Source organism: Alternaria ventricosa (genome assembly GCF_023758065.1).
Source record: "Alternaria ventricosa strain BMP 2768 chromosome Unknown scaffold_37, whole genome shotgun sequence".
Classification (NCBI taxonomy): domain Eukaryota; kingdom Fungi; phylum Ascomycota; class Dothideomycetes; order Pleosporales; family Pleosporaceae; genus Alternaria; species Alternaria ventricosa.
The window spans coordinates 71,029-93,944 of NW_026055717.1; the positions used below are offsets into that span (position 1 = coordinate 71,029).

Consider the following 22,916-nt stretch of genomic DNA (forward strand, 5'->3'; position numbering starts at 1 on the left):
TTGATGTTTTGAGATATCAACCTTTACATAGACATTAACCTCCGTTTTGCTCCTTGCGGTTTACAAGACGGAATTCTGTATAGACTCTTGTATGAAAACGCTTTCGCTCGTGTGTACAGTCTCAGTAATCATCTCTTGCACCTCGACTTCCTTGACCGTTTCTCTAGCGTCTTCGGCGAGGCCTCTAAAGTGTCCCCCTGGCAGCTTCAGCAGTTCGCTAGGGCTACCAGCTTCCACAACAACTCCCTTGTCCAACACGATGATCTTGTCAAAGTCCATGACTGTTCCTATCCGATGCGCAATAACAAGCATAGAAGCAAGCCCGCATGCGGACAGCTCCCGTATCGACGTTTGGATTGCTGCATCAACGACTGGATCCATGGAGGATGTCGCTTCGTCTAGGATGAGAAGCCTTGAGCGATCAACGATAGCGCGTGCGAGGCTGAGCTGTTGGCGCTGACCTTGGGAGAGATTGCTTCCGCCATCCATGATTGGTTGCTCGAGCAACGATAGAACACGCATGCGTCTTCTAGAAACCGCCTCGTCGGGATCTGAGAACAGACCAGGACCAGATAGTCGATTCGTTTGTTTGCGATGTGCATCACTGCAGCCGGGCCAATGAACTTGTTCCAATGCGTGGACGAGATCCGTGTCGTCATGCTTGTCAAAAGGATCGAGGTTTGTGCGGACAGTACCGAAGAAGAGATGCGGGTCCTGCGTTATGATGGAGAGACGCTGGCGCAGCTGTTGTAGAGCCACTTCCGCAATGTTGATGCCATCAAGCGTGATGCTGCCCTGTTCCGCTTCGAGAATGCGAAAGAAGGCCATTGCAAGAGTCGATTTTCCTGCTCCTGTGCGCCCAACAACCCCAACCCGCTCATTTGGCCCAATCTCAAAGCTGACGTGATTGAGAGCAGGAGGGAGATGGGGCGCGTGTCTGATGACTAGATCAGAAATCTTCACACGGCCCGACTCTGGCCAGGCTGCGGGTGGCAACATTCCGCAGCTGTAATGCTCGCTTGGTATGTTGGTATACTCGAGAATGCGGCTTGTGCTGGTGAGGGCAAGGTCGAGATTGATGAAGTTGCGAACAAACGCCGAAACAGTCTCCGTGTAGCGGATCAGAAAGCCTAGAGCGAAACCTGTCATTGCGACTGTGATGCCAGGCATCGCGACGATGATCAATGTGGCTGCGGTCACAAAGGCGGACCCAATTACTGCCATGCGACAACCAAACCAGGCGTTCACAAGCCAAAGATTCCAAAGTGCCCGTGTGTTGTCGTCGACCAAAGCTCCGAACTTGATGGTGTATCTTTCCTGCAGGAGCATCGACCGGATAGTAGGCAGGCCATCCATGGTTGAACAAAAGCTTTCAAGTACCGGACTGCGGCTGATGTTGTCGAGATGCTTTAGTTTGCGTGCCACTTGAAAGAACTGAAGTGCGCTGTAAGTGCACATGAGAAGCATCGGTAAGGACATGGGCAGCGTCCACCAACTAACACTACTGCCGACCCCAAAGATCGAGATGAGCATCAGGGCACTTGTCAAAGCGCTGCCGAGGATTTGCCCCACTTGCTCATCAAGAATCGCCGTGTCGCTTGTAAAACGATTCATGATCCGGCCTAGAGGGTTGCGGTCGGTGAAGTCCATGGGTGCACGTAAGACAGCGTGTAGGAGCATGTCGAACAACCGTCTCGAAGCATTGAACATGGATGCGTACGTCAAGTATTCTTGCGTAATGCCGATAAGACAAGTCGCCATTGCAAATGCCGCGTAAATACCCAAGTACCAAAAGAGGCCGGCATCGTTGTCGCTTGCGGGACTACGCATGGCTTGAGTACTTCGTTCATCTTGCTGTACCCAATGGGCGATCCACCATGACTGTTAGTTGTTAGCATCACAACATCGCTCGTGTACACGATGTAAAACATACCTGTCCGACGACAATGCCAACATAGCCCGCGTATATTAGGACAATCAGTAGTGTGTACCAGAGGCCCCCAATATACCGCAGATATAGCATCAAAGTACTGTGTTGTGATCCCGAGTTACGTTCCTGCTCGTCCACAACATATTGGTGGGTGGTCATGACACCCGTGGAATCTGGAATCACGAACAGCTCCCCAGATGTGACAGATAACGTCGAGAGATTGCGAGAATGTCTCGACCTGGCCTTGGCAATTGATCCAGAACGAATCCTTGGGGTCATCTTTGTCATGGCGTTGGGTATATCATGTGATTCTTCATCAATGCGGTCGTCCGCATATCTGGACTGGTACTGGCCATCACCCGATAGTGAAACGATGTAGTTCGCGCTAGGCATGTAGAGCGAGGGATGGTGCGAAGCCAAGATGACGGTACGCCCTTGGACGAGTGAGCCACTTAAGACGTGCTCTGCGATATGAAGCGCAGTGTGAGCGTCGACAGCGCTGAAGATGTCGTCCAGTACTAGTGTAGCCGCGGAGGAGTAGAGGGCACGCGCAAGCGCGATACGTGAGCGCTGGCCACCACTGAGATTGACACCATGCGGTCCGATTTCGGTCCAGTCGCCATCCTTGAAAGTTGCAAGATCCGTTTCCAGGGCACAGGCAAAAAGCACCTTCTTGTATCGTCTTGCTTGCATCGGAAGCCCGAATGTGATGTTTTGCATGATCGTGCCAGCTTCAATCCACGGCGTCTGTCCGACATACGCGATTGCTACATTCAAGGGCCAAGAGCGGCCGCCTGTCACACCTCGTGTCTGAGCGACAAGGCTGGGCTTGGTGACATTTCCCGAGACGAGCTCGCACTCCCCAAGAACAGCGGCCAGTAGTAGACTCTTTCCAGAGCGATTGGGCCCTTCGATGACGCTCACAGCACCTTGAGGAAAGGACAATGTCAGGTCTTTGAGAGCGAAGTCGTTCGGCCCTGTGCCATTCCACCGAATCGTCGCGTTGCTAAAGCTGATCTCATCATGGTTGGTCGAGGGAAAGCACTGATCGGCCGCATAGAGGTATTCCTGGAGGCGTCGCAAGCTGTTCGAGGCGCGCACCCAACTTGATTGTAGGGGAGGAATAGCCGCCAGTGTACCGTTTATAGATCCGAGAATTGATAGCGCTGTAAAGGCAGTAGATGCTTTCAGACTTCCAGTAGCGTGTACGTGTATCGAGATGACGAGTACGGAAAGTACAATCGGGGTTAGCGTACATATCGCCCTCGAGGCCATGCTCCATCGATTGACCGCCCAAAGACTATTCAGCTCTTTGTTGCGTTGGTCTGAAACATACGTGGCCCAGTTATCCTCCGCTCCAGAAAGCTTGATCTGACGGACTCCTAGCAAAGCTTCCGTGACGGCTGAGACGCGTAGGTCCTTGCCAGCCATGAGCTTGCTCTGCCCTTGCGCGAGTCGCCGTGCAACGAGCGTGTTGGCACCGAAAAGCGCGGCTATCATGATGATGCTGGCGACCAGACTTCTCCACCCCATGAGCTGCTGAATGAGGAACCCGGAGATCGCCAGCTTGATGAGCGACTCATAACCCCTGTAGACCTCTCGAATGCAGTTGCCGATTTGTTGCGTATCGGCCGCGACCAGGTTGATGAGATTGAGACTTGCTGGGTCCGTTGGTTTTGTTTCATTCTCGTCGTCTTCTTCTTCCGGTTCCGTAGACATGCCTCGAAGCATCTTGTGAAAGAGAAGCATGGTAAGCTGCTTCTGCATTTTCAGACCCAAGTCTATGCTCGACACCCAAACAGTCCACTTCTCCACTAGAGCAGAGATAATGACGCTCGCTCCAAGCCCAAGTATCCATGGAGTAGTCGTAGTCAGTCTATTTTCGCTATCGGTATCTCGCTCCATAGCTCTGAGGATACCGAGAAGCATCATCTGCGGCGCGAAGCTGATGATGGATCCAAGAATAGTCAAACTCAGCTGCACAATCAACTTCCGTGAGTAAACGACCGACAACTTCCTCCAGAGAGGGTATGGGTTGTTTTGAAGAGTGTCATGTTGCCGAAACTGCTGCAGGAGGTGAAGCGCGCGCGTTCTGGAGTTGAGCTCCGGAAGGCAGCATATCATCGGCGCCGTTGCCTTCGATAGAACATGAAGCGATGATTGGGACCAGGAGAAGAACAGTAGGCCAAATACCGAGCTTGTGGCTTGTCGGTCCACAACAACTCCGTTCCAGAAGACCTCCGGGCGGCGTGGCAGCAGTAAGCCATGCGCACCGGCCAGCGCGGCTGACACAAGCTCGATGATGATGAGAATGCGCTCTTCTTGTAGTAACTGGCTCGATTGCGAAAGATCGTTGTATCTGGCGAAGAGGACTGCGCATGCTACGTTGACGGAGTTCAGGCTGCCCCGCAGCGCTAATCCGAATCGGCGCGGAGCCGATGGCTCGGTGAACAACGTCATGGACTGTAGCATCAACGTGATCTAGGCATCCCTCGTTAGTCGGATCAACACGATGAGAGAAGAATTCTCACTTACCCATATTCCAAATTGAACGACCCGGTCAATGGAGAGTCTGTTGCGCGACCCAAGCACGACGAGCCCAAAACCGGCCAAGCTACCAACGAAAGTATTGGTAGCAAATAGGGCTCGTGGCCAGCGGTCGGAAAACTTCGCGAGTGACTCTTCCGACGCACACCCATCTTCATCTTGATATCGCTGGTCGTTTTCGAATAATGTCTTCCGCAAGTCTGAGCGCCGTAGCCAGAGAAACAGACGTGCTGAAGCAGAGCTACTCAAGCCAATCGCCAGGATGAGCTGAGCCACATGTATTAGGTTGACCATGCTCCAGGCGATAGTCATGGTGAAGAACATTTTGGAGCGAGGCAGTCACTCGCGCGCGTGCTGCAATGATCACATGCGAGAATCAGGAAAGGAATGAATGCGCATCGGCCTTTTGGAGGATGTGAAGGGTGTGTGCGAGCGACCCTTTGATATATATACAGCCATGGGCAATGGGAGAAGCATGTCTGAGCACGTCGCCGTCGTAGCAGTTCCGGAGATGAACTGAATTTGTTCTGCTTCTATTTTCATGGTCGCACGTCCTAAATGGGAAGCATGCGATACTTGTAGCCGGGCTTAGGCTCGCCAATCAGGCTTGAGCGTCGCCATTTTGTCTGATTGCGACGTGGTAGGAAGATTCGGGAAGCGGGTGATCGACAGATTGCCAATGATGTGCGGATAGTGCACTATCATGCTTTTCCAACTCGACTTAAGAACCAACGCTACACGTAAAGCAAAGATACGAGACAAGCACCAAAGAGCTGAAGTTTGAGATGCGACGGCAATGTAGCACTGCGATGTTGGAAATGAGTAGTCTGGTCAAGCACAACTGAGCTGGGGCATCTCCTTCGGAGCGTCAAATATCTCGATGATCATAACTTGCGGACCCATGAAGGTTCGGGATACACGTGGCTAGCGAGTACGATCCTGTTTCCTTCTTCGCGCACGGATAATCTGACGACCAGTCACGGTATAGTCTCGACATTGAGAAGCAATCGGAATGACGGGAGCAGATGCGAAAGAAAGGGAGACCGGCGAAACAACTAGCCCGTGCCAACAGCCTTGGTACTATTCGAAAGTCTTTTGGCGTACAACAGAATGATCGCCAAGTTCGTCGAACTGATGTACCTCAAGACAAGCATCCCGACACATCAACGCAGACCGGCGACCGCGCGCGCGTATTTCAATCTCATAGTCGCGGATTATACGCTCGCTATCTGCGTCATTAGCGCGCATGCCATCGATAGCTTCAAGCAGCTTGTGCACGTCCATGAGAGCGTGATTGAAGCCTTCTCCGCGATCTAGTCAGGTTAACGAACAGCTCGTTCAAGGAGGTAGGGAGCACGAACATAAAGGCATAGTATGCGCTGCATCGCCCGCAAGCGTGACACGGCCCTTTGCATCGCCGGGCAAGTCATCACAAGGTAACCACCAGAATTCCAAAGGCACGTTAACAACGGGTCCGTGGCTATCAGACAGGATATCATGGAAGATAGTTTTGAACGTCGGGTGGAAGTCTGCCGATTTCTGCCTCATCAAGGCAATGCGCCCACTGTCTGTGCTGGGTATGTCTGCGTGCCCGTTGGAGGAAAGCCAGGAGAGACAGATTTGCACGCGCCACACAGGGTCCGCTCCGCCCGGCTTCGGGCGTTCCATGACGGAAAACCACATCCAGGCAGGGTGCGTTGGATGCGAGCCTTGGAAAAGCGTCTGGTCCAGTGCAAGCAGTGGTTTCATCTGGGATTCCGTGGCCAGTGCTTGGGTGCCTAGAAAGCAGGCTGGGATGGGCGTGGGTTGCGAGAGCTTCGCTCCGTAGCGCAAGGACCGGACCGTCGAGTGACAACCGTCCACTCCAGCTAGAAGCTGTCCGCTGTAACAACTTCCGTCGCTGAAGACCGTCCTGACGCCTTCTGCCCCGTCCTCAAATGATGCCAGTTTCTTTCCCCATAGAATTCTTTCTTCAATCCCTTCCATGAGCATGTTGCGAAGTCGACCTCGCACGACTCGCATGCGGTTACCGTATGTGGGCGGCAAAGACCATTTAGACGTGCAAGTCTCCAGGTTGAGAAATATCGAGTGACTCTGATCTTGTCCTGGAGCCTGATCTATTTTCGTGGTATGTAATCGGCTTGCAATGTCTTCGGGAAGAAAGTCTAGCAATAGTGGTAGGCTGAAGTGGATGGTAAGAGCCCATCCCTGGGGCCGGCTCACGGCTGATGCATCTCTTTCAAAAACCAGAAATGGAATCCCTTTCTATTTGCTTTGTCAATAAGTGGAATTAGCAAGCGGGCGACTGTGGTGTTACATACCTTCTTAAGACCCTGTGCGAGAGCAAGCCCAGCTATGCCTGCGCCAATGATAAGTACAGTCTGGTGCTTGTCCTCCATGATTGCCATCTTTTAGAACGATGAGGAAGAAAAGCAATTGAAAGGAACTTTCGGTGATTGAAGAACGGGTTTCTGCGTAATAGATATCCGCACACAACGTTTTGCAATCTTGAGCGATCAAGGTTGAAGATGAATGATGCGCAGGCTGCAGCACCAGCTCGGCACGTGAGTTGAACAGGGTACGGAATATCTTCACATCGGCAGCGCCATTCCACTTGCACCAAAATCTCGAAATCTTCCCACGCCATGCTTGCCTCGAAATATCACACTGCTCTAGGATGTGGTCTCCTTCTGGTGGTCATGTCATTGGGACAGGCATTGTGCAAAGCGCCGTTCTTACGCATCGTCGAATTGGACTTGTGTCGTTCCTATCACGCCAAACGTTCTCCTGGAGCTGTGCCCTCGGATACAGACTTGACCGAAGACAAGTGCAAAGCAATATCCGTACAGAAAGACTTGGCCATGATCAATGCATACAACATGGCGGTATCATCCATCATTGGTAAGAGCGCATTACGAGGCTCTTGTCCCGCTGGCTCTCATGAAAGCGATTAACAAATACCAGAGATCATGACAGCATTTCCATATGCGGCCCTTTGCGCACGATTCAGTCGACGTACGATCCTAGCTGCCAATGTCGCTGGCGCCGTCAGCACTTTCACATACTACATATGCATCTGTGAGTCATGAGGGCTCCTTCGCCGTGACTGATAGTAGACCGGCGAGCTGACGCAACCTTGATGCAGGCTACTATCACCAGACATTCGATGTCAGGCTCGTTTTGGGCCAGTCTCTCTGGCGAATCTTCGGTGGTGGCGATGGCGTTCTGTTGAGCGTCGCCAACGCCTTGATCGCCGAGAGCCTGCCTGCGGCACATCTGTACCGTATCCGTTTCACAATGGCGTAGTCCAAATTTGGCTAACCGAGACATTCAGGAGCAAAGTTCTTTTTCTCCTCAACGCCGTGCGCCTTATCGTCAATGCCGTCGGCCAGATGGTGGGGGCGCGCCTCATGCAAGACAATTTGTGGGCACCAGCACTGCTAGGTCTGGCGATGCACTGTTTGGCTGTTCCCGCTCTCTGCTTGATTGCGGACCCACCCGACCGAAGGCAGGGGTCCATGACGAGAGAAGGGGAGGCCGAGGATATCACGAATCCTCTACTCGCGCACGCAAGAGACGGAACAAAAGAGAACCTGGAGCGATACGTCTGGGAACAGATATGGGCTTCGATAACGACAGCAGGCCGGCGAGTTTCGGTGCTATTCCTCGAGCCCACGACGGCCATGGCACTGGCCATTGTCTTCCTAAACGAGCTAGGACACGGGGTGAACAACATCGTGCAGCAGTGGAGCAGTCGTAGCTTTGACTGGACATTCGCTCACACCAACTACCTGATGGCGGGTCAACGTCTGGTAGCGGCCATGACGCTGATAGGATTCTCATGGTCATTTCACAGACTGCAAAGGGCAGGCTTCCCAAGCGCACGGCTCGACATCGGTCTGGTTACTGTCTGTCAATGGCTAACGTTATTGGGTATGTTGGGAGCGGCGATGTCATCTCTCAGCACGCTAGAGGGAGTGAGGGTGGTGGTGTTCATATGCTCCATACTCGTCTATATGATGGGGTGGGGTATGGCCGGCGCATTGCAGTCGAGCGTAACCCGATCGATCCCAAAAGATCGGATTACGATGCTCTATACGGGTCTGAATGTGGCAGATCGGATGGCCGGCATTGTGAGTGGCCCCATGTTCGCAGGCCTACTGATGAGTGGCATGCAAAAGGGGGATCAGTGGACGTATCTCCCGTTTTGGGTGTCGGCGGGTCTGTTCGTCGTGGTGTCAGTGTTGACGAGGCAAATAACCCGTTGGTTGGGCGCTGGGATGGAAGACGAAGACGATGAAACGAGGCTAGCTCCCTAAATCTGGCAAGATGGGAGAAATTTGGGAGCAGGTATGACGGAGTAAGTGGAGTTAGGTGGGCTAGCTACGAGGAAAACAAAGCAGGGCTAATGTAAGTGGCAATGTCGAAAGCGCCGTCTCGTTGAGCCAGACCAATTTCCCGTATGAAGTTGGACTCTTCGGACAGATGGCCAGCGCGGAGTTGGCGTCGAAGTAGGTCAGTGGGCTGGGCGAAGTCGGCGAGGATGTCGTTGATGACGAGGCCGTCGCCGCAGGGCATCTGGTGAGCAAACCAGTAGAGCTTACTCCTGAGCTGCAAGGGTAATATGTCGTACACAACCATGCAGTAGCGCGACTGTGGCGGATCTGATCGGTACCTGGCCTGCAGACGGGCCCACAGGGTCGCGTAGTGGCTGTGTGGGGGGAGCGGAATGGCCCCGCCCATAGTGAGGAGGACTTCTATAGCGGAGAAGGAGGCGTGCGAGTTGAAATAACAGCGGCTGTATAGCTTGATGCGCGGAGCAGGGTAGTGCGAAGCATCAATCGAGAGCATGCGCGGCCTCAACTCGCTGGCGCCATGCGAGCTTAGGTAGTGGCGCACGTGACGCCAGTGAGCGACGATGTCGGATGGCAACAGCGCGAAGACGTCGTCCAAGAGGTCCAGCAGGCCTTGGGGAGAGAGACAGGAAGGTAGTAGCCAATACAGCTTGCCGCGTGCGCATGAAGCAGCAAGGTCAAAGCCGATGAACGTTGACGAAGGGCTGCATAAGTCGCATGCGAGGGCCGGGTGAACGGTGTGCTCCCAGTAGGCGAGGCGCGCCGTCACCGCCACCCACACGTCCGGTAGCATGTCGATACGGTACGCCCCGGAGCCGCTTCCCGCACGCGTCAACCTGTCAATCGCCAGACGGGCGGCGGAGAGAGACGCCAAACGAGTCAGAGTCTTGTCTGGCGCAACCACATCGACGACATAGCGGACCGCAACCGACGTGGTGCCATTCCAGCTGTAGCTTAATTCCAGCGGTGTCGCATCGCATGTTAACGCCGACGGAAAAGCAGGGCGCAGTGGGCTCGGCGGCCCTTGTCCAAGCCAGGAACAGACGTGGTCGTTGAAGAAGGCAAGGTGGCCATTGATGTCGCTGGTTGTATACGACTCGCTGGCATTCAAGGCGTGTGCCAGGTGCGGGCCGAGTAGTGCAGCCCATCTGCGCCGTGACATCTCAGATTCGTGATTTCCGGCATTGTGTGTTGGGATTTCGCGAGCAACGTGCGCCTGGACGAGTGTCGGCGACATGGGAAGCGATCGGGCGATTGTAGTTTCGGCCGGTGGCGGTGCGTGTGGCGGTGCTCACGATGAATTAGTGGTGCGAACGGCAGAGTTTATTGGGAGATGCCGCAGCACATTTATACATCAGCCGAGTTCAATCTAGCCATCTACGTCGCATGTATCCTCACATCCAATCCAGAACGACCATCATCGCAACCTCTGCCACGTCCAGCCACGTGACCCGCTTGCTTACCTTCATGGTATATTTCTCCTTCGGTCGGTATACGCCCAACTCATCCTGCTCCATGAGTTCTCGTCGCTCCGCAACGGTGGGCGGGGATGTCATGTACCGGAGCGGCACCGACACTTTGTAGACACACTCTACCAGACGTAGTGCCGCGCCTGTACCTTGCCCGCCTCTACCCGGCTTGTTTATCAGGACCGATCCCAGGGCCGCCAGGGCAGACATGGTGTAAACAAAGTACGCCAACATCGTCCATGACAGCATTCGGGTCGCGAGTCCTTTGCGCAGGCGGGCCTGACGCTCGTTGACTGCCGATTGAACTGTTCCTGTGGCTGTAAAAGAAACGATAGTCTGCGGTAGCGCCAGGTATATCATTCTTGCTGTGGTCCCTGTCCATATGTGTTAATCTTCAACTTAGCTAGACGAGCTCATGGCGATACTCACAAGGCGCTGCCCAAAACCGGCTTTCCGTCTGCCGCCCTACCTTCCAGTAGATCATGGCATTGTTGATCTTGTCCATGAGTATCGTGGCCAGGAGAAGTCCTCTCAAGCTATGTCTCTCAGAGCCCCACGTTTGCCCTGCTACACCTCCGTTGCATCTACTCGCAATCCATAATGTGACGGGCAAGAGGATCATAGCGATGCAATCCGTTGCAGCGGTGAAGGAGCGCAATATCTTGATGATGGCGGACAATCTCTGCGGAACAGTCCTACGAGGTGCCGGGTCTCGTGATGGGATGAAGAAATTGATGCCTTTCATCAAGAGTAAATCACCGTCGGCCTGCATGCACTTGTTAACGACCGACCACATGCCCACTTCACCATCATGTCTGGGCGGTAACGTACCCAGCGCATCCTCTGTCTGCTGAGTGCTTCAAAAGATCCTGCGGTAAGACCGTATTGTACGAACTCCTTTACAAAGGCGATACCCCATCCATGTCCAGCCAGCATGTAGGAGCAAAAGATATCCTCGCCGACTGGCACTCTGGGCCACCCTCCAACTTGCTTGAGCGCGCTGCGCCTGACAATATAACCCGAGCCAAAACAATGCGAGAGGCCAATGTTGTCGTGCATCGGTTCGAAAATTTCCATGGATGCCGGGCCGGCCTGACCGAGCAGGTCTGGGTTGGGAATGTTGTAATGCCACTATTTGCATTAGCATTGGTTCAGTAGTCGCACAGTTTCCTGGTGTGCCGGATTCTTACCTGTGCTGGGCATGCCAAAGCCATACCGGAATCGAGAATAAGATGCGGCACAACTCGGCGAAGCCAGTCAGGCTCCGCTATCATGTCGACATCCAGACTGGCAAAGTATTCGGAGCCCTTGCCAAAATTCTCTGTCGTCTCCAGCCCGAAGCGAAGGTTTCCCGCTTTGTAGAAGTGAGACTCGCCTTTCAACTTAGTCCTTGCAAGGTATTCAACCGATGTGCCATGCAAGCGGTTATAGTCGCTAACGGCATCTTTCAGCGCTGCATTTCCGCCGTCGTCGAGTACAAAGACGCGAAAGCTCGCCGAGGGGTAGTCCTGCATGGCGGCACCCGCAACTGTATCCATGATGACGTCGAGCTTTTCTCCGCAGCATGTTATGCAGACATCGATGGTAGGCGCTTCCTGTCCAGAAAGTCGATAGGACGAACGGTGTTTGTTGCGTGTGCCGAAGACGATGTATAGAGCCATATGTAGCGCACTGAAAATGGCTGGGAGGAGGAGAAGCACCTCCGTCAAGAATATCAATCCTGGAAGCCAAAAAGAAGCACTTGCTGCTTGCGTGAGGGGCGGGAGATTTCGATATCTGCAAGTAAGATAGACGGCCCATAGCGACCATGACACAAAATAGGTGACGACGGTTAGAGGATGGTCAAACGTGTACGGCTCTGGCTGCTTGGCCAATTCCTCGATAGAGTAGTTCATGGTATCGGCCTTAACACGTCTCCATTCTCGTTGTTCCATGATTTGAACCGTTAAGAAGTAGTTCCGAGTAGAATACGCCTGTGATTCGCTGAAGTAGTCAAGATTGCGGCTGGAGGCAGAAGAAGGGATGAAGAAGCGTGATGATCGATACTTCGAGATACCATCGAACCAAGATACATTTGACAGTTACTCAAGATCCGAGAGAGTCTTGACAGAGTGGAGAAACTTGGATAGGTGGTTGCCGTATCCCTGCTGCCCGAGCTGACCGCTTGCCTGCCACTGCGCAGGTTGACGTGAAGGCTGCATCCGGCTACCCAAACATCGGGTGTAGTATCGTTTTCGACATGTAGTCGATATATAAATCTGCCGTTCGGAAGGAATGTGTGTGCCATCCACCCCAAGCCCGTCATGCCTGGAACTCTACTTCCCAGCCACTTTTCGCTAGAGTTCAGTATCAGGCCGAATGTTCTCGCCTTCCCAAAATACCAGACAACCACGTCCGACCACGAGAAAGCACGTGCAGCTGTATGTCTCGATGCCAACGAGAACTCCGCCGGTTCTTGTCTGGCGCTTGCGCCCAAGGATGAGCCCCGCATTTTCGACGCGCCCATGCGCTGGTGGCGCAATATGCTGCAGGGCTCAATCAATCTCGACAACCTGCATCGATATCCCTCGGCGTCTCAGGTATCCCTACGTCGGCGGGTCGTGCAGTGGCGAGGTCTTGACTGTGCGTACAGATGTCGTTTCTTTTGTCGTGAAGCCCGAGTTCGCTAGCTAATCACGACTCGCCATTAGCCATCAACCAGGTCGGGCTAGGGTCTGGCGCGTCGGATGTTGTCGATGTCATCATACGAATGATCTGTACACCTGGTGAAGACAAGATGGTCGTCTCGCCTCCTACGTTCGACTTGTACAAAGTATGTGCAACGCTCCAAGGCGTCGGTGTGGTGGAGTGCGTGCAGAGCCTGGCAGACGATGGGACCTTCCACGTTCCGGTAGAGCAGGTTTGTCTATCCCCAATCTTGCCAAGCGTGATGCACGGCTGACAAGGCCACGTCTAGATCTGCGCAACACTCTCGGAAGATCCCCACATCAAGCTGCTCATCTTAGCGTCGCCGGGCAACCCCACAGGCTCGCTGATTCCCATCAATCAGATACAACGCATTCTCGATTTCAACGGTCCGTGCTGCCCAGATTTCCACGTTGACAGAAGCTAACAGACCCGCTACCGTTAGCTTTCAAGGGCATTGTCGTTGTCGATGAGGCCTACATAGATTTCACGCCAGCGGCAACGCAGGCCTCAGCTCTGCAACTCTTGCCAAGATACAACAATTTGATCATCGTACAATCTCTGAGTAAATCTCATGGACTTGCCGGAATCAGGTACGTCGGGAGTCAGCCAGCTTCCAGCTCGCGTTCTGTGTCGTGCAACGCTAAAGGTGTCCAGGGTCGGCATGGCCATTGCGCATCCTGCCATTATAGACATCTTCTCCAAGGTGCAAATGCCATACAAGCTGTCAAGCGTGGTATTGGATATTGCCGAGCGAGCGCTTTCTGAAAGCGGCCAGACATCTGCACTTGCACTGCAGCGCCAGATCATGGCTGACAGGGACACTTTGGTCAAGATGCTTGCAGACCCTTTGCTTACGCGTAATCGCATTGGTGCTGCCATCGGTGGCCAGTCTGCAAACTTCGTACTCGTCCCCATTGTAACGCTAGGCGAACGAGACGACGTACTAGCACAGCGCCTAACTGAGCAGCTACGAGAGCAGCACGCCATTTCCATTCGATACGTGGGTGGACAACCCGGATGTAAAGGCTGTGTGAGGATTACAGTGGGGACGGCACAGGAACTGAACACACTCCGCGAGGCTCTTCGGATGGTGCTTTTGGAGCTAGATTAGCCGTGGGCCCGAGCGCCGAACCAATACATGCCTCTACGCACATGGTGTGTGTGTGGCCTTCCTTAGACAATCACAAAGTTAGCACCTAACGCTTCATACTCTTTGGGTAATTGGGTTCGGTGGATCACGGGAGTACCCTCGCGCGATGACGGGCAGCCCCGGTGCCCATTTCCCCAAACTAGCTAGCTTCCTGCGAACTGCAGCAGCGATGATCCACACCCTGCATACCAACCATGTTGGCCTGCTCCAGATGTTGTTCGCGACATCTGTCATTGCACTAACACCGCATCTATAGCATGAGCCTCGAATTCCATCAAAGCCAGCGAAACGTCCCAACATCGGCCGTGCATTGGTCCGGTATCGATGAGAGGAGCGATCTGCCATCATCCTAAGAGATCGATCTCCCTGATCAAGGCCAATTAATGAGTATCTATCATCGCGAGAGCCGTCCACAGCATACACAATGGAACTATCTCGGCGAAATACATATGCACACAAAGCGGCGCTAGCAAACAATGACCATAGCCCTCTGGAGGAACATTCGCGCCCCGAAACCGTGATAGGAAGTTGTATGAAACATGCACCGGCATTATAAAGCAAGGTCGCAATCACCGTGTCACGAGGCGAAGAGACAGTAGCCACGCCGTAGACATCCCACAAAGCCATACCACGTTCTCAAGCCTGTGAGCCTCTTTCTCCCTAATTGGCTATTCGATCCTTTATCCAGCCTGCATCACAAAGCCGGCGACATGCAGCACCACCGAGCGACGTCACTTTTTCAACCTTCCAATTTGGCTCATGCCATGCGGAAGACTATGGACCCTTCCGCTCCACCGTCTTACCTCTTTGGCTCGATCATGGCATTCCCGCATACAATGGTCGCCCGTACCATTGCTGTGCTGGGTATGGATTATGTCATGGTCGATGCACTGCATACGTAAGTGATGAAGACACTGGAGCCCACGCCACAATTCTAACATTACTCCAGTCCAATCGATGCCGAGAACCTAGTCCGCATCATCCACACCATCAACTTCTGTAGCGAAGGAAAAACGGTTGCCGTCGTACGCGTTCCATCTGCACACTCGGACCTCCTCACGCACGCGCTTGATGCAGGTATGTTACATATGTCCACTTAGCTGCATGACTGTCATAGTACATGCACCGTCGTAGACCGACACATTCATGATGCGACAGTATTTCTCAACAAAGGCTAATCATCGCATCTTTATCCATATTCAGGCGCTGCAGGAATCATCTTCCCACATATCGATACCGCCGAGCAAGCTGCCGAAGCCGTGTCCAAGTGTCGCTATGCAACCTCTGGTGGAGACCGATCACTATCGCCATGCGCCCTGGTGCCTGGCATCACAGACACAGCGCCCCACGGTTTGACACACGATCGAGTAGCAGACAATCACATCGCAGTTATCTGCCAGATCGAGAGCCAGGTATGTCATCAGTGCGGAGACGGCAGTCACACCTCGTGCTGACTGAATCAAGCTAGCAATGGACAACGCAGATGCCATTGCCGCTACAGATGGTGTGGACTGCCTCATGCTGGGACCCGGAGATCTCCGTCTCTCATTAGGCGTGCCAGCACGCAAATACGGCGAACGCGACGACCCGAGGTTTCTCGATGCCGTCAATAGGCTCATCGGCGTCAAGTACCGTCATGGAAAGCCGCTCATGACAGTATCGTTCAAGATATCCGCGGCCGAGGACTCATGGGTGAAGCACTTCAATTTGTTGCTGGCGACGGCAGACTTTGTCGATGTAGTGAAAGGCCACCAAGCTGCTTTGGGAACTATCAAGACTACGCTTGCTGGTTTGAATGAGACATTGCCCATGGGTATGGCCTTTGAAGAGAAGATCAAGCAACGTCGTGATAGTCATGAGGCTTGAATAGATTCTGCTTGTAGTGTTTCGGGTTGATGAACAGACGCATTTTGCCTGCTTCCTTAGAAATGAGAATAGCATTCGTTTCACAGTTCATCTATAGACCTGCCCACCAAAACGTCTTTTCAAGAACCAAAGTATCTTGGAGGAAGTCTGCTCTACTGCTCGTGCCAACCAAAACATCATACTCGCCTTTTTCACAAGCCCAGCGACCTTCCGCTTCGTCCCAAAACCCTAACGCATACTTGAGCTCCATCTCAACTGCGACTGTAGTACTAGACTGCTTGGCAACAAAGCTCTTCTCAAATCCCTTGAGCTCCTTCGCCGGACGACCAACACTGGGTTTTTGCTGTGCGATATACACCTGCACGACTTCCGCGCCGTCACGGTCACCCAGGTTGTCAATCTTGACCTGCGCCGTAATCACCGCCTTCTCTTTCGAACCCTTCACTTCGAGCTTCAGACCGGAGAGATGAAACTCGGTGTATGACAGGCCGTGACCGAATGGGAAGAGTACAGGTTTCTCCATCGTGTCGTAGAAGCGGTATCCAACGTACACGTCTTCGGCATACAGTATACGCTTCCTCTCTGCCTGACTACACAGCCATGTAGGATTGTCGCGCAACGAAAGCGGAAAGGAAAGCGGTAGCTTACCCGACGGATTGACATCGCCATACAAAACATCGCTAATCGCATGTCCCGTCTCGTTACCCCCATACCAAACGTGCAGCAAAGCCTTGGTACGACCAGCCCACGGCATCGTGACTGGACTCCCTGAACTAATGCAGATGACAGCGTTGGGATTCGCATCCAGTACACTCTCAATGAGCTCGCCAGTGTGCTGTGGAAGCTCGATGTTGGGTCGATCCGCGCCCTCGTTCTCCCAGTCTCCCATTAGGCCCGCCAGAACAACGACTTGGTCCACCTGGCCCGCTAGCGCGGCAGCTGCGTGGATTGAAGCCGATACATCCATCTGGTAGCATCCGCCTAGTCGTAGCCCGCCGGGATGAAAAGTAAGTGGCGAATTCTTGATGAGATCAGACGTGTGCGCACCAGCCCAGTGCACTAGGACGTCGTATGTCTCGCCCTTGGTGAGGTGGACTGTACCGACTTTCTCCACGGTACCCGCGCGGAAAAAGCCTTCGCCAAATTGCTGGTCCTTGGTATTGTCTACAACGAGTTTCCCGTCGACGTAAAGATTCGCGGTACCTTGCACACTAACGCCAAAGTCATAGGGCCCTGTTTCGCTTGCAACGAGGCGCCCTGAGATATCCACGTGCCAGTTCTGGCCATTGACACGATCCATATTCTCGTAGTTGAGGAAGTATCCACATGAGTTGAGGAACTCGTACTGGTCGACTGGGGTACGTGACGCAACGGTTGGTGGCTGCGCGAAGATGTACATGTCGAATCCGGATTTGCCGTCTTTGGTGAGAAGCTGGTGGCCGAGAAGAGGTCGTTCTTTGTGGTTGTATATTCCACGGGAGAAACGAACTTCTCCTTTGCTTCGCTGGGTAATGGCATCTAGTGGGGTCACTGCATAGTACGGTCGCAGATGGGCAATGCGGCCACCGCGATATGCTGCGATAGCAGCGTTTGGACCTATCACGGCGATGGGTTTGTTGGGATCAAGCGGAAGCACTTTGCTCTCATTCTTCATCAGGACGATCGATTCGGCTGCAGCGCGACGGAGTAGTTTGCGATCTTGTTCGCGGTTCAAAGGCTCTTCAGGCGCGTTCTCAGGAATGTTGGAGCGGGCAGCTTCTTTGACCATGTTCAGGACGCGCCGCACGCAGTTGTCAAGGGCACGCGTGCTAAGTCGGTCGGCTAGGAGTGAGTGTGCAAGGCTTTTGCCTCTCCATTGACTGGGCCCTGGCATCTCGAGGTCTAGTCCTGCTCGTATTGGACTTGTTGTTGCATATAGACCGTGCCTATTCATTAGGAAGTCAGCGTTTGCGTCTTCCCGAAAGCATGTTTTCAAGGGTGAAAGCGTCAAGCTACTCACCAATCGCTCATGACTAGACCGCGGAAGCCCCATTCTTCCCTTAAGATTCCACTCAAGATTCGCTCATCTTCGGTAATATGAACACCATTGATCTTGTTGTATGCTGCCATAATAGCACCCGGGTCGCCGATCTTGATGGTCAACATAAACGCCATGAGATAAATCTCTCGTAGAGCGCGCTCAGTCACGATGCAATTCATGCTGAAGCAGCCTTGTTCTTGATCAGAGCAGAGAAAATGTTTCGGCGTGGCTATGATTCCTTTCTCTTGGATACCAATGCACATGTAGCCTGCAAGAACACCCGCGAGAAGAGGGTCCTCTCCGAGGGCTTCATGACCACGGCCTCCAATCGGAGTGCGTGGAATGTTCACGCAGGGTGCGAGCAGAACATGCGTCCCTTTTGCGATACATTCGTCGGCTAATAAGCCTCCTACCTCACGCAAGAGCTGTCGGTCCCACGAGGCTGCAAGAGCTGGCCCAGCTGGTAGGCATATTGTTGGCGTTGAGTTGAAGAAACGGGTACCGCGCACCGTGTTTGGACCATCACTTGTTCTTAGTGCTGGTATGCCTAACCGTGAAATAGGCACGGTGTGTGCAAAGTCGCGTCCTGAGATCATGTCAATATTAGAAGAGCTTGACTGGTACCTGGGTACGTAGTCAATTCAACATACCAGCTGTTATGTCGCATTTCTCGGCGACGGTCAGTCGAGAAAGGATGTCTTCAACATCGATATCAGCCATTGTATTCTGTATGAATGGGTGATGTGATGATTTGGTAGTTCTCTCGCGTATCTATCTTGATCTTGAAGTGGTTCTTTGTTGAAGTCGCGTTCATGACGATGACGGTAACCCCCAAAGAGGTTAGCTTAATAGGCCTTACACCCCACCAGATTGCCTGGCAATGATACTGGCTCAGCTCGGTCCCCCGCCTGCTCACACGTCCACTGGCACTGAAGGGGCCCAAATTGGTCGTGCATGGAATTAATCTCTTTCAGTCTTGATTGCGCATGGCGTGCATGACACTTCACTGCATGCTATCTTGGGGACCCCCGGTCTTCATCATTCCTCATCCATACACTACATGTTCATTCGCCGAGGCAGTGGTGACAAAGAACTTCGACGGTGACTCGTCTTCCTTCAACCACTCAATTTCGAATTCCAGCCCTGTTTCCCTCGTCCATCTTTGCACCAGTGATTGCGCTGCGTAAGGAAGTGCCATCTTCATGGGCGCCTGATACCACCAGGGGAATATGAGAAAAGCTAACATGATGCGGGGCACGTTAGTCTTGTTGGGCATCCCTGCGTGCCATAGCCTCACATCCCGAAGCACAAGATCTCCTGCCTTGACCGAGATCTGCACCGGCGGAAGGACCTTGAGCCTTTCGCTGACAAGTTCTGGCCGAATACTTGAAAGGCCTCCCGGCGCGTCGCGCGAATCGACATGATCGGCAAGACTGGTGTCTCGGTGACTGCCAACCCACACTTCCGTGCCGCCGTTCGTGGGACATGTGTCGATGAGATAGTAGTTCGCCACCAGTGCGAAAGGGAAGCGGAGGTGATTGTGGTCGAGATCTGCATGAACGGTTTGTCGCTCAGTTGAGCATAGTGCTGTATTTCCATTGGCGTAATGCACTCGTGGGCTTGGCCCTAGCATTGCGGCGCTGATGGTTGCTGTGAAAGGATTTGCCCAGACTGATTGGAACATGAGCTCGGGTGTAGCAGGCGGTGGCTGTGAGATATTGCGGGTAGCTTTGCCTTGATTGAAATGCGTGGATGGATTATTGGCCAGCTCTTCAGATCTCTCGGTGAGGACAGAATTCAGCTTTGCTATGGCAGCTTTGTCCACGACGTCTTCCAAAACAACTATCCCGTCCCTGTGCAGGATTGATACTGCGGCACCAACGGTCGCTGCACTAGGGACTTGACTTGCTCGTTCCTGATCTGGCACGATGATGCGCTGAATTTGATTTGATGCCATCCTGGTGATGTGGTAGGCGATACAATGGTAACGACTCTTTTCTCGCTGTCGTTACAAGCACGACAACGTGTCGGCGTGGAGTTGGGGTGTCAAGAAACAGCGTACCCCGAGTACGTGAGAGAGCTTTGGTGAAAATTCAAACAGCAATAGGCTTTGCGTGCCCAAAGACCATCTACAAGTCCGATGCACTGCACAATCTTTTTCTAGTCTAAAACCCAGATCGCTAAGTCTAACGGTTGCCATGAAGCGCCCGGCGGGTGACGAGAGGGCCACAGTACCTCATCAACCATGGTGACATACCGTCGCTTCCCGATGCCCAGTGCCGGGCAGGAGATTGGGGGAAGCCGGGTCGTCTTTGCATCTCTCCAGCGCGGCGGCGAGTGCAGACTTCGCTTTCAGCCATTCTTTTTCCGCACCCCTGTCCTGAAGCAGCCACCGGCAACTCTCAACCAACTCTTCTCCTATCTCAGGCAGAGATAGTGCCTTAGCTTCCACGCCAAAGAACCCATACGTCAGGCCGTTCACCAACGACTGCCGCGATACCGTTTGCGAAGCTGGCCGACGGATGGTGTTGTATATCTTTAGCGCCTGCGGCACATTGGACGCCGTCATCTCGGGGTGCCCTAGTAAGCGAGCCAGGATGTATGCATCCTCAACACCCTGACCCCCACCAAGACCTTGGTGTGGTGTCATGGCATGCGCAGCGTCACCGATCAGGCACACGCGGTCCGTTGCGAAGGTTGGAAGTGGGTGTACGACGTGGACGGCCCATCGCGATGCAGCCGTTGGAACCTGCAGCAGATCGACAAGGTCTGGTTCCCACCCGGCGAAACGCTCGGCGATTTGTGAAGATGGCACCTCGGCAACCCACGGGCCATCGAAAGGGGGCGCCACCCCGTCTGCATCAAAGACATTGTCGTACGCCGTCATCTGGATGTCGTCCCGGACAGTATTCGAGGTTACGTGTCTTCCTTTTCCGCACCACTGCGCGCATTGCCGCCATGATCAGTCAATGAGCTAGTGCACTCGGAGGACGCCTTACTATTTTGAACCCGTCTAACGCCACGTTATTGGGATGCCTTTTTTGGAGATCGGCTTTTGGGCAGCTCATCCTGTACGCAAACTGACCGCTGAAATGAGGTGCAGATAGTACATCGTTGCCCAGAAACATGTGCCGTCGTACGCGTGAATGAACTCCATCAGCCCCGATGAGCACATCAGCTGTGAAGTCGCTACCGTCTTCGAAGAGCAGGGTGAGACTCCCAGAATCTTCTTGGATGTATGACTTCATCTTCTTGTTCGTTTTGATATGACATCGTCCAGTATCGGCGTGCGTATGAAGTATGTCCAGAAGGGCATCTCGAGGGACAAGTCTAGGTCCATGGGGTATCTGCGAGAAGTCTGTTCCACCGGAGGGTGTATCGGACTTCCGGAGGACGGGCCCACGAACTGGAGTGGAGTTAGCTGCTAGCAGATACTCATTGACTACGGCTGCCACGTCCTCAAACGAAATTGCAGTACGTGCCTTCTGACCATGGAGTACATCGTATGCCTTTAGAAGCACACAGCTCATCCATATCCATGTATTCTTCGAAGATATCCCAGAATCTCTTCCATACTGCGATGCCAGCGCCAATGGCGCGGATCTCTGGCTTGCTCTCAAATAAGTGAACGTCGACATCTGGATATCTTGCCAGCAATGCCGCAACAGTCATCCCAGCGATGCCACCTCCACTAAAATGTCTTGGTGAGATTTTGGCGCTCAGTTCTTTTCGGGCTTCACCTACCAGATGGCCACCTGCAAGCGCTTTGCATCCGACATTGGCGTTACAGACAGACGGTAGAGGGCGTGAAGAATTTGGCGAGAGCGCGAGGCTTCGGTATCAAAGTTCATGAGTATACTGATCAACGAACCATGCCTGATTTGGGCGTAGTACAGAGTGCGCTGGCAATGCATGAACCATGTTCATGGACGCTAGCTAGCCAAAATATAGCCCTGCAAATCTGACTGTCAACATACTTGAGCGCTGCACATATCACGTTCGTCATCGCCAACTTGCGCTTTTGTGATCCGATATCAGCATATCATCAGCATATCATCAGCACATAAATTAATTTCTCGGGCCCTGAAAATATCGCTTGCAACATGTCTCCTAGCCATGTCGTCCTCTCTTGTAAGGCAAATTGGAGTACGTAAATCCAGAGATGAGAAGTTGTCAGCATTCTGACACAACACCAGGTCATCTCCGCTCCATGTGCATCCTATCTGCGCGGATAGCGTATTCAAGAGCCGTCTCCGTCACGATACTGGTAGCTAGTTCCGGTAATGTTGTCGATAGGGTAACCCAAGAAGTTTCAAGATGTACGGATATTGAGCAACTCGATAACTCCAGCAAAGTGAGGTAAGCATCATTGTGATGCAGAAGCATCGCGTGCTTCCTGATGTCTTTGTCGGTCTATACTTACATCGGAGTAGGGTCATCGGTCTGCCATCAAATGGTAGAGAGGGTAGATCTCTGGACGATGAGTTCAAGCTTATTTGGAAGGCTTTGATGGAAAGTAAACCTGTGAGATGCTGCTCTACGTTGAAGGAACTTGAAGCAGTCCCCAGACCTTCGGTGGTCGTACTTGATGTAGGATGATCTAACTTTCCGTTCACACTGCGCGACTGATCGTTCTCAATGAAGGGATTCCAATTATCATGGCTCGAGATTGTAAAATCTGAACAATCATCTCCACCCGTCTTCCAATGGATGATGGCATTTTCAGGAGGCTTCATGCACATGTGCGGGCCGGCACAGTTCGGAGGAAGAAGTGGAAAGCCTATGAGTCAGGACTCGCACGACTGTGAGGACGGCGTCACAATCCCAGGCATGCCTCCAATGACGTGTCGCGATTTGAATCCTGAAGATGTGGGTGACAAAGCGAGCAAGA

At 53.1% G+C, this 22,916-nt stretch overlaps 6 protein-coding genes across 6 annotated transcripts; 2 read left to right on the top strand and 4 right to left on the bottom strand.

The window, feature by feature from the left end:
• Window positions 1–60: 60 nt before the first annotated feature.
• On the bottom strand, window positions 61–4,801 carry J4E93_010869 (uncharacterized protein; the record flags this gene model as incomplete). Its single annotated transcript, XM_049348745.1, has 3 exons — window positions 61–1,881; window positions 1,934–4,411; window positions 4,466–4,801. 3 exons carry the CDS (start codon window positions 4,799–4,801, stop codon window positions 61–63), a joined length of 4,635 nt encoding a protein of 1,544 aa, XP_049194086.1.
• Window positions 4,802–8,860: 4,059 nt separating this feature from the next.
• On the bottom strand, window positions 8,861–11,962 carry J4E93_010870 (uncharacterized protein; the record flags this gene model as incomplete). The annotated part of the gene is made up of 5 exons (XM_049348746.1): window positions 8,861–10,048; window positions 10,296–10,675; window positions 10,731–10,797; window positions 11,133–11,432; window positions 11,492–11,962. 5 exons carry the CDS (start codon window positions 11,960–11,962, stop codon window positions 8,861–8,863), a joined length of 2,406 nt encoding a protein of 801 aa, XP_049194087.1.
• Window positions 11,963–13,650: 1,688 nt separating this feature from the next.
• Window positions 13,651–14,100, top strand: J4E93_010871 (uncharacterized protein; the record flags this gene model as incomplete). Its single annotated transcript, XM_049348747.1, has 1 exon — window positions 13,651–14,100. The coding sequence occupies one exon, from the start codon at window positions 13,651–13,653 to the stop codon at window positions 14,098–14,100; it is 450 nt and encodes a 149-aa protein (XP_049194088.1).
• An 875-nt stretch (window positions 14,101–14,975) lies between these two features.
• J4E93_010872 (uncharacterized protein) lies at window positions 14,976–16,005 on the top strand (the record flags this gene model as incomplete). Its single annotated transcript, XM_049348748.1, has 4 exons — window positions 14,976–15,037; window positions 15,089–15,216; window positions 15,352–15,551; window positions 15,604–16,005. 4 exons carry the CDS (start codon window positions 14,976–14,978, stop codon window positions 16,003–16,005), a joined length of 792 nt encoding a protein of 263 aa, XP_049194089.1.
• Window positions 16,006–16,096: 91 nt separating this feature from the next.
• Window positions 16,097–18,745, bottom strand: J4E93_010873 (uncharacterized protein; the record flags this gene model as incomplete). Its single annotated transcript, XM_049348749.1, has 3 exons — window positions 16,097–17,930; window positions 18,005–18,611; window positions 18,676–18,745. 3 exons carry the CDS (start codon window positions 18,743–18,745, stop codon window positions 16,097–16,099), a joined length of 2,511 nt encoding a protein of 836 aa, XP_049194090.1.
• Window positions 18,746–19,070: 325 nt separating this feature from the next.
• J4E93_010874 (uncharacterized protein) lies at window positions 19,071–20,912 on the bottom strand (the record flags this gene model as incomplete). The annotated part of the gene is made up of 2 exons (XM_049348750.1): window positions 19,071–20,027; window positions 20,283–20,912. 2 exons carry the CDS (start codon window positions 20,910–20,912, stop codon window positions 19,071–19,073), a joined length of 1,587 nt encoding a protein of 528 aa, XP_049194091.1.
• Between the last annotated feature and the right edge of the window lie 2,004 nt (window positions 20,913–22,916).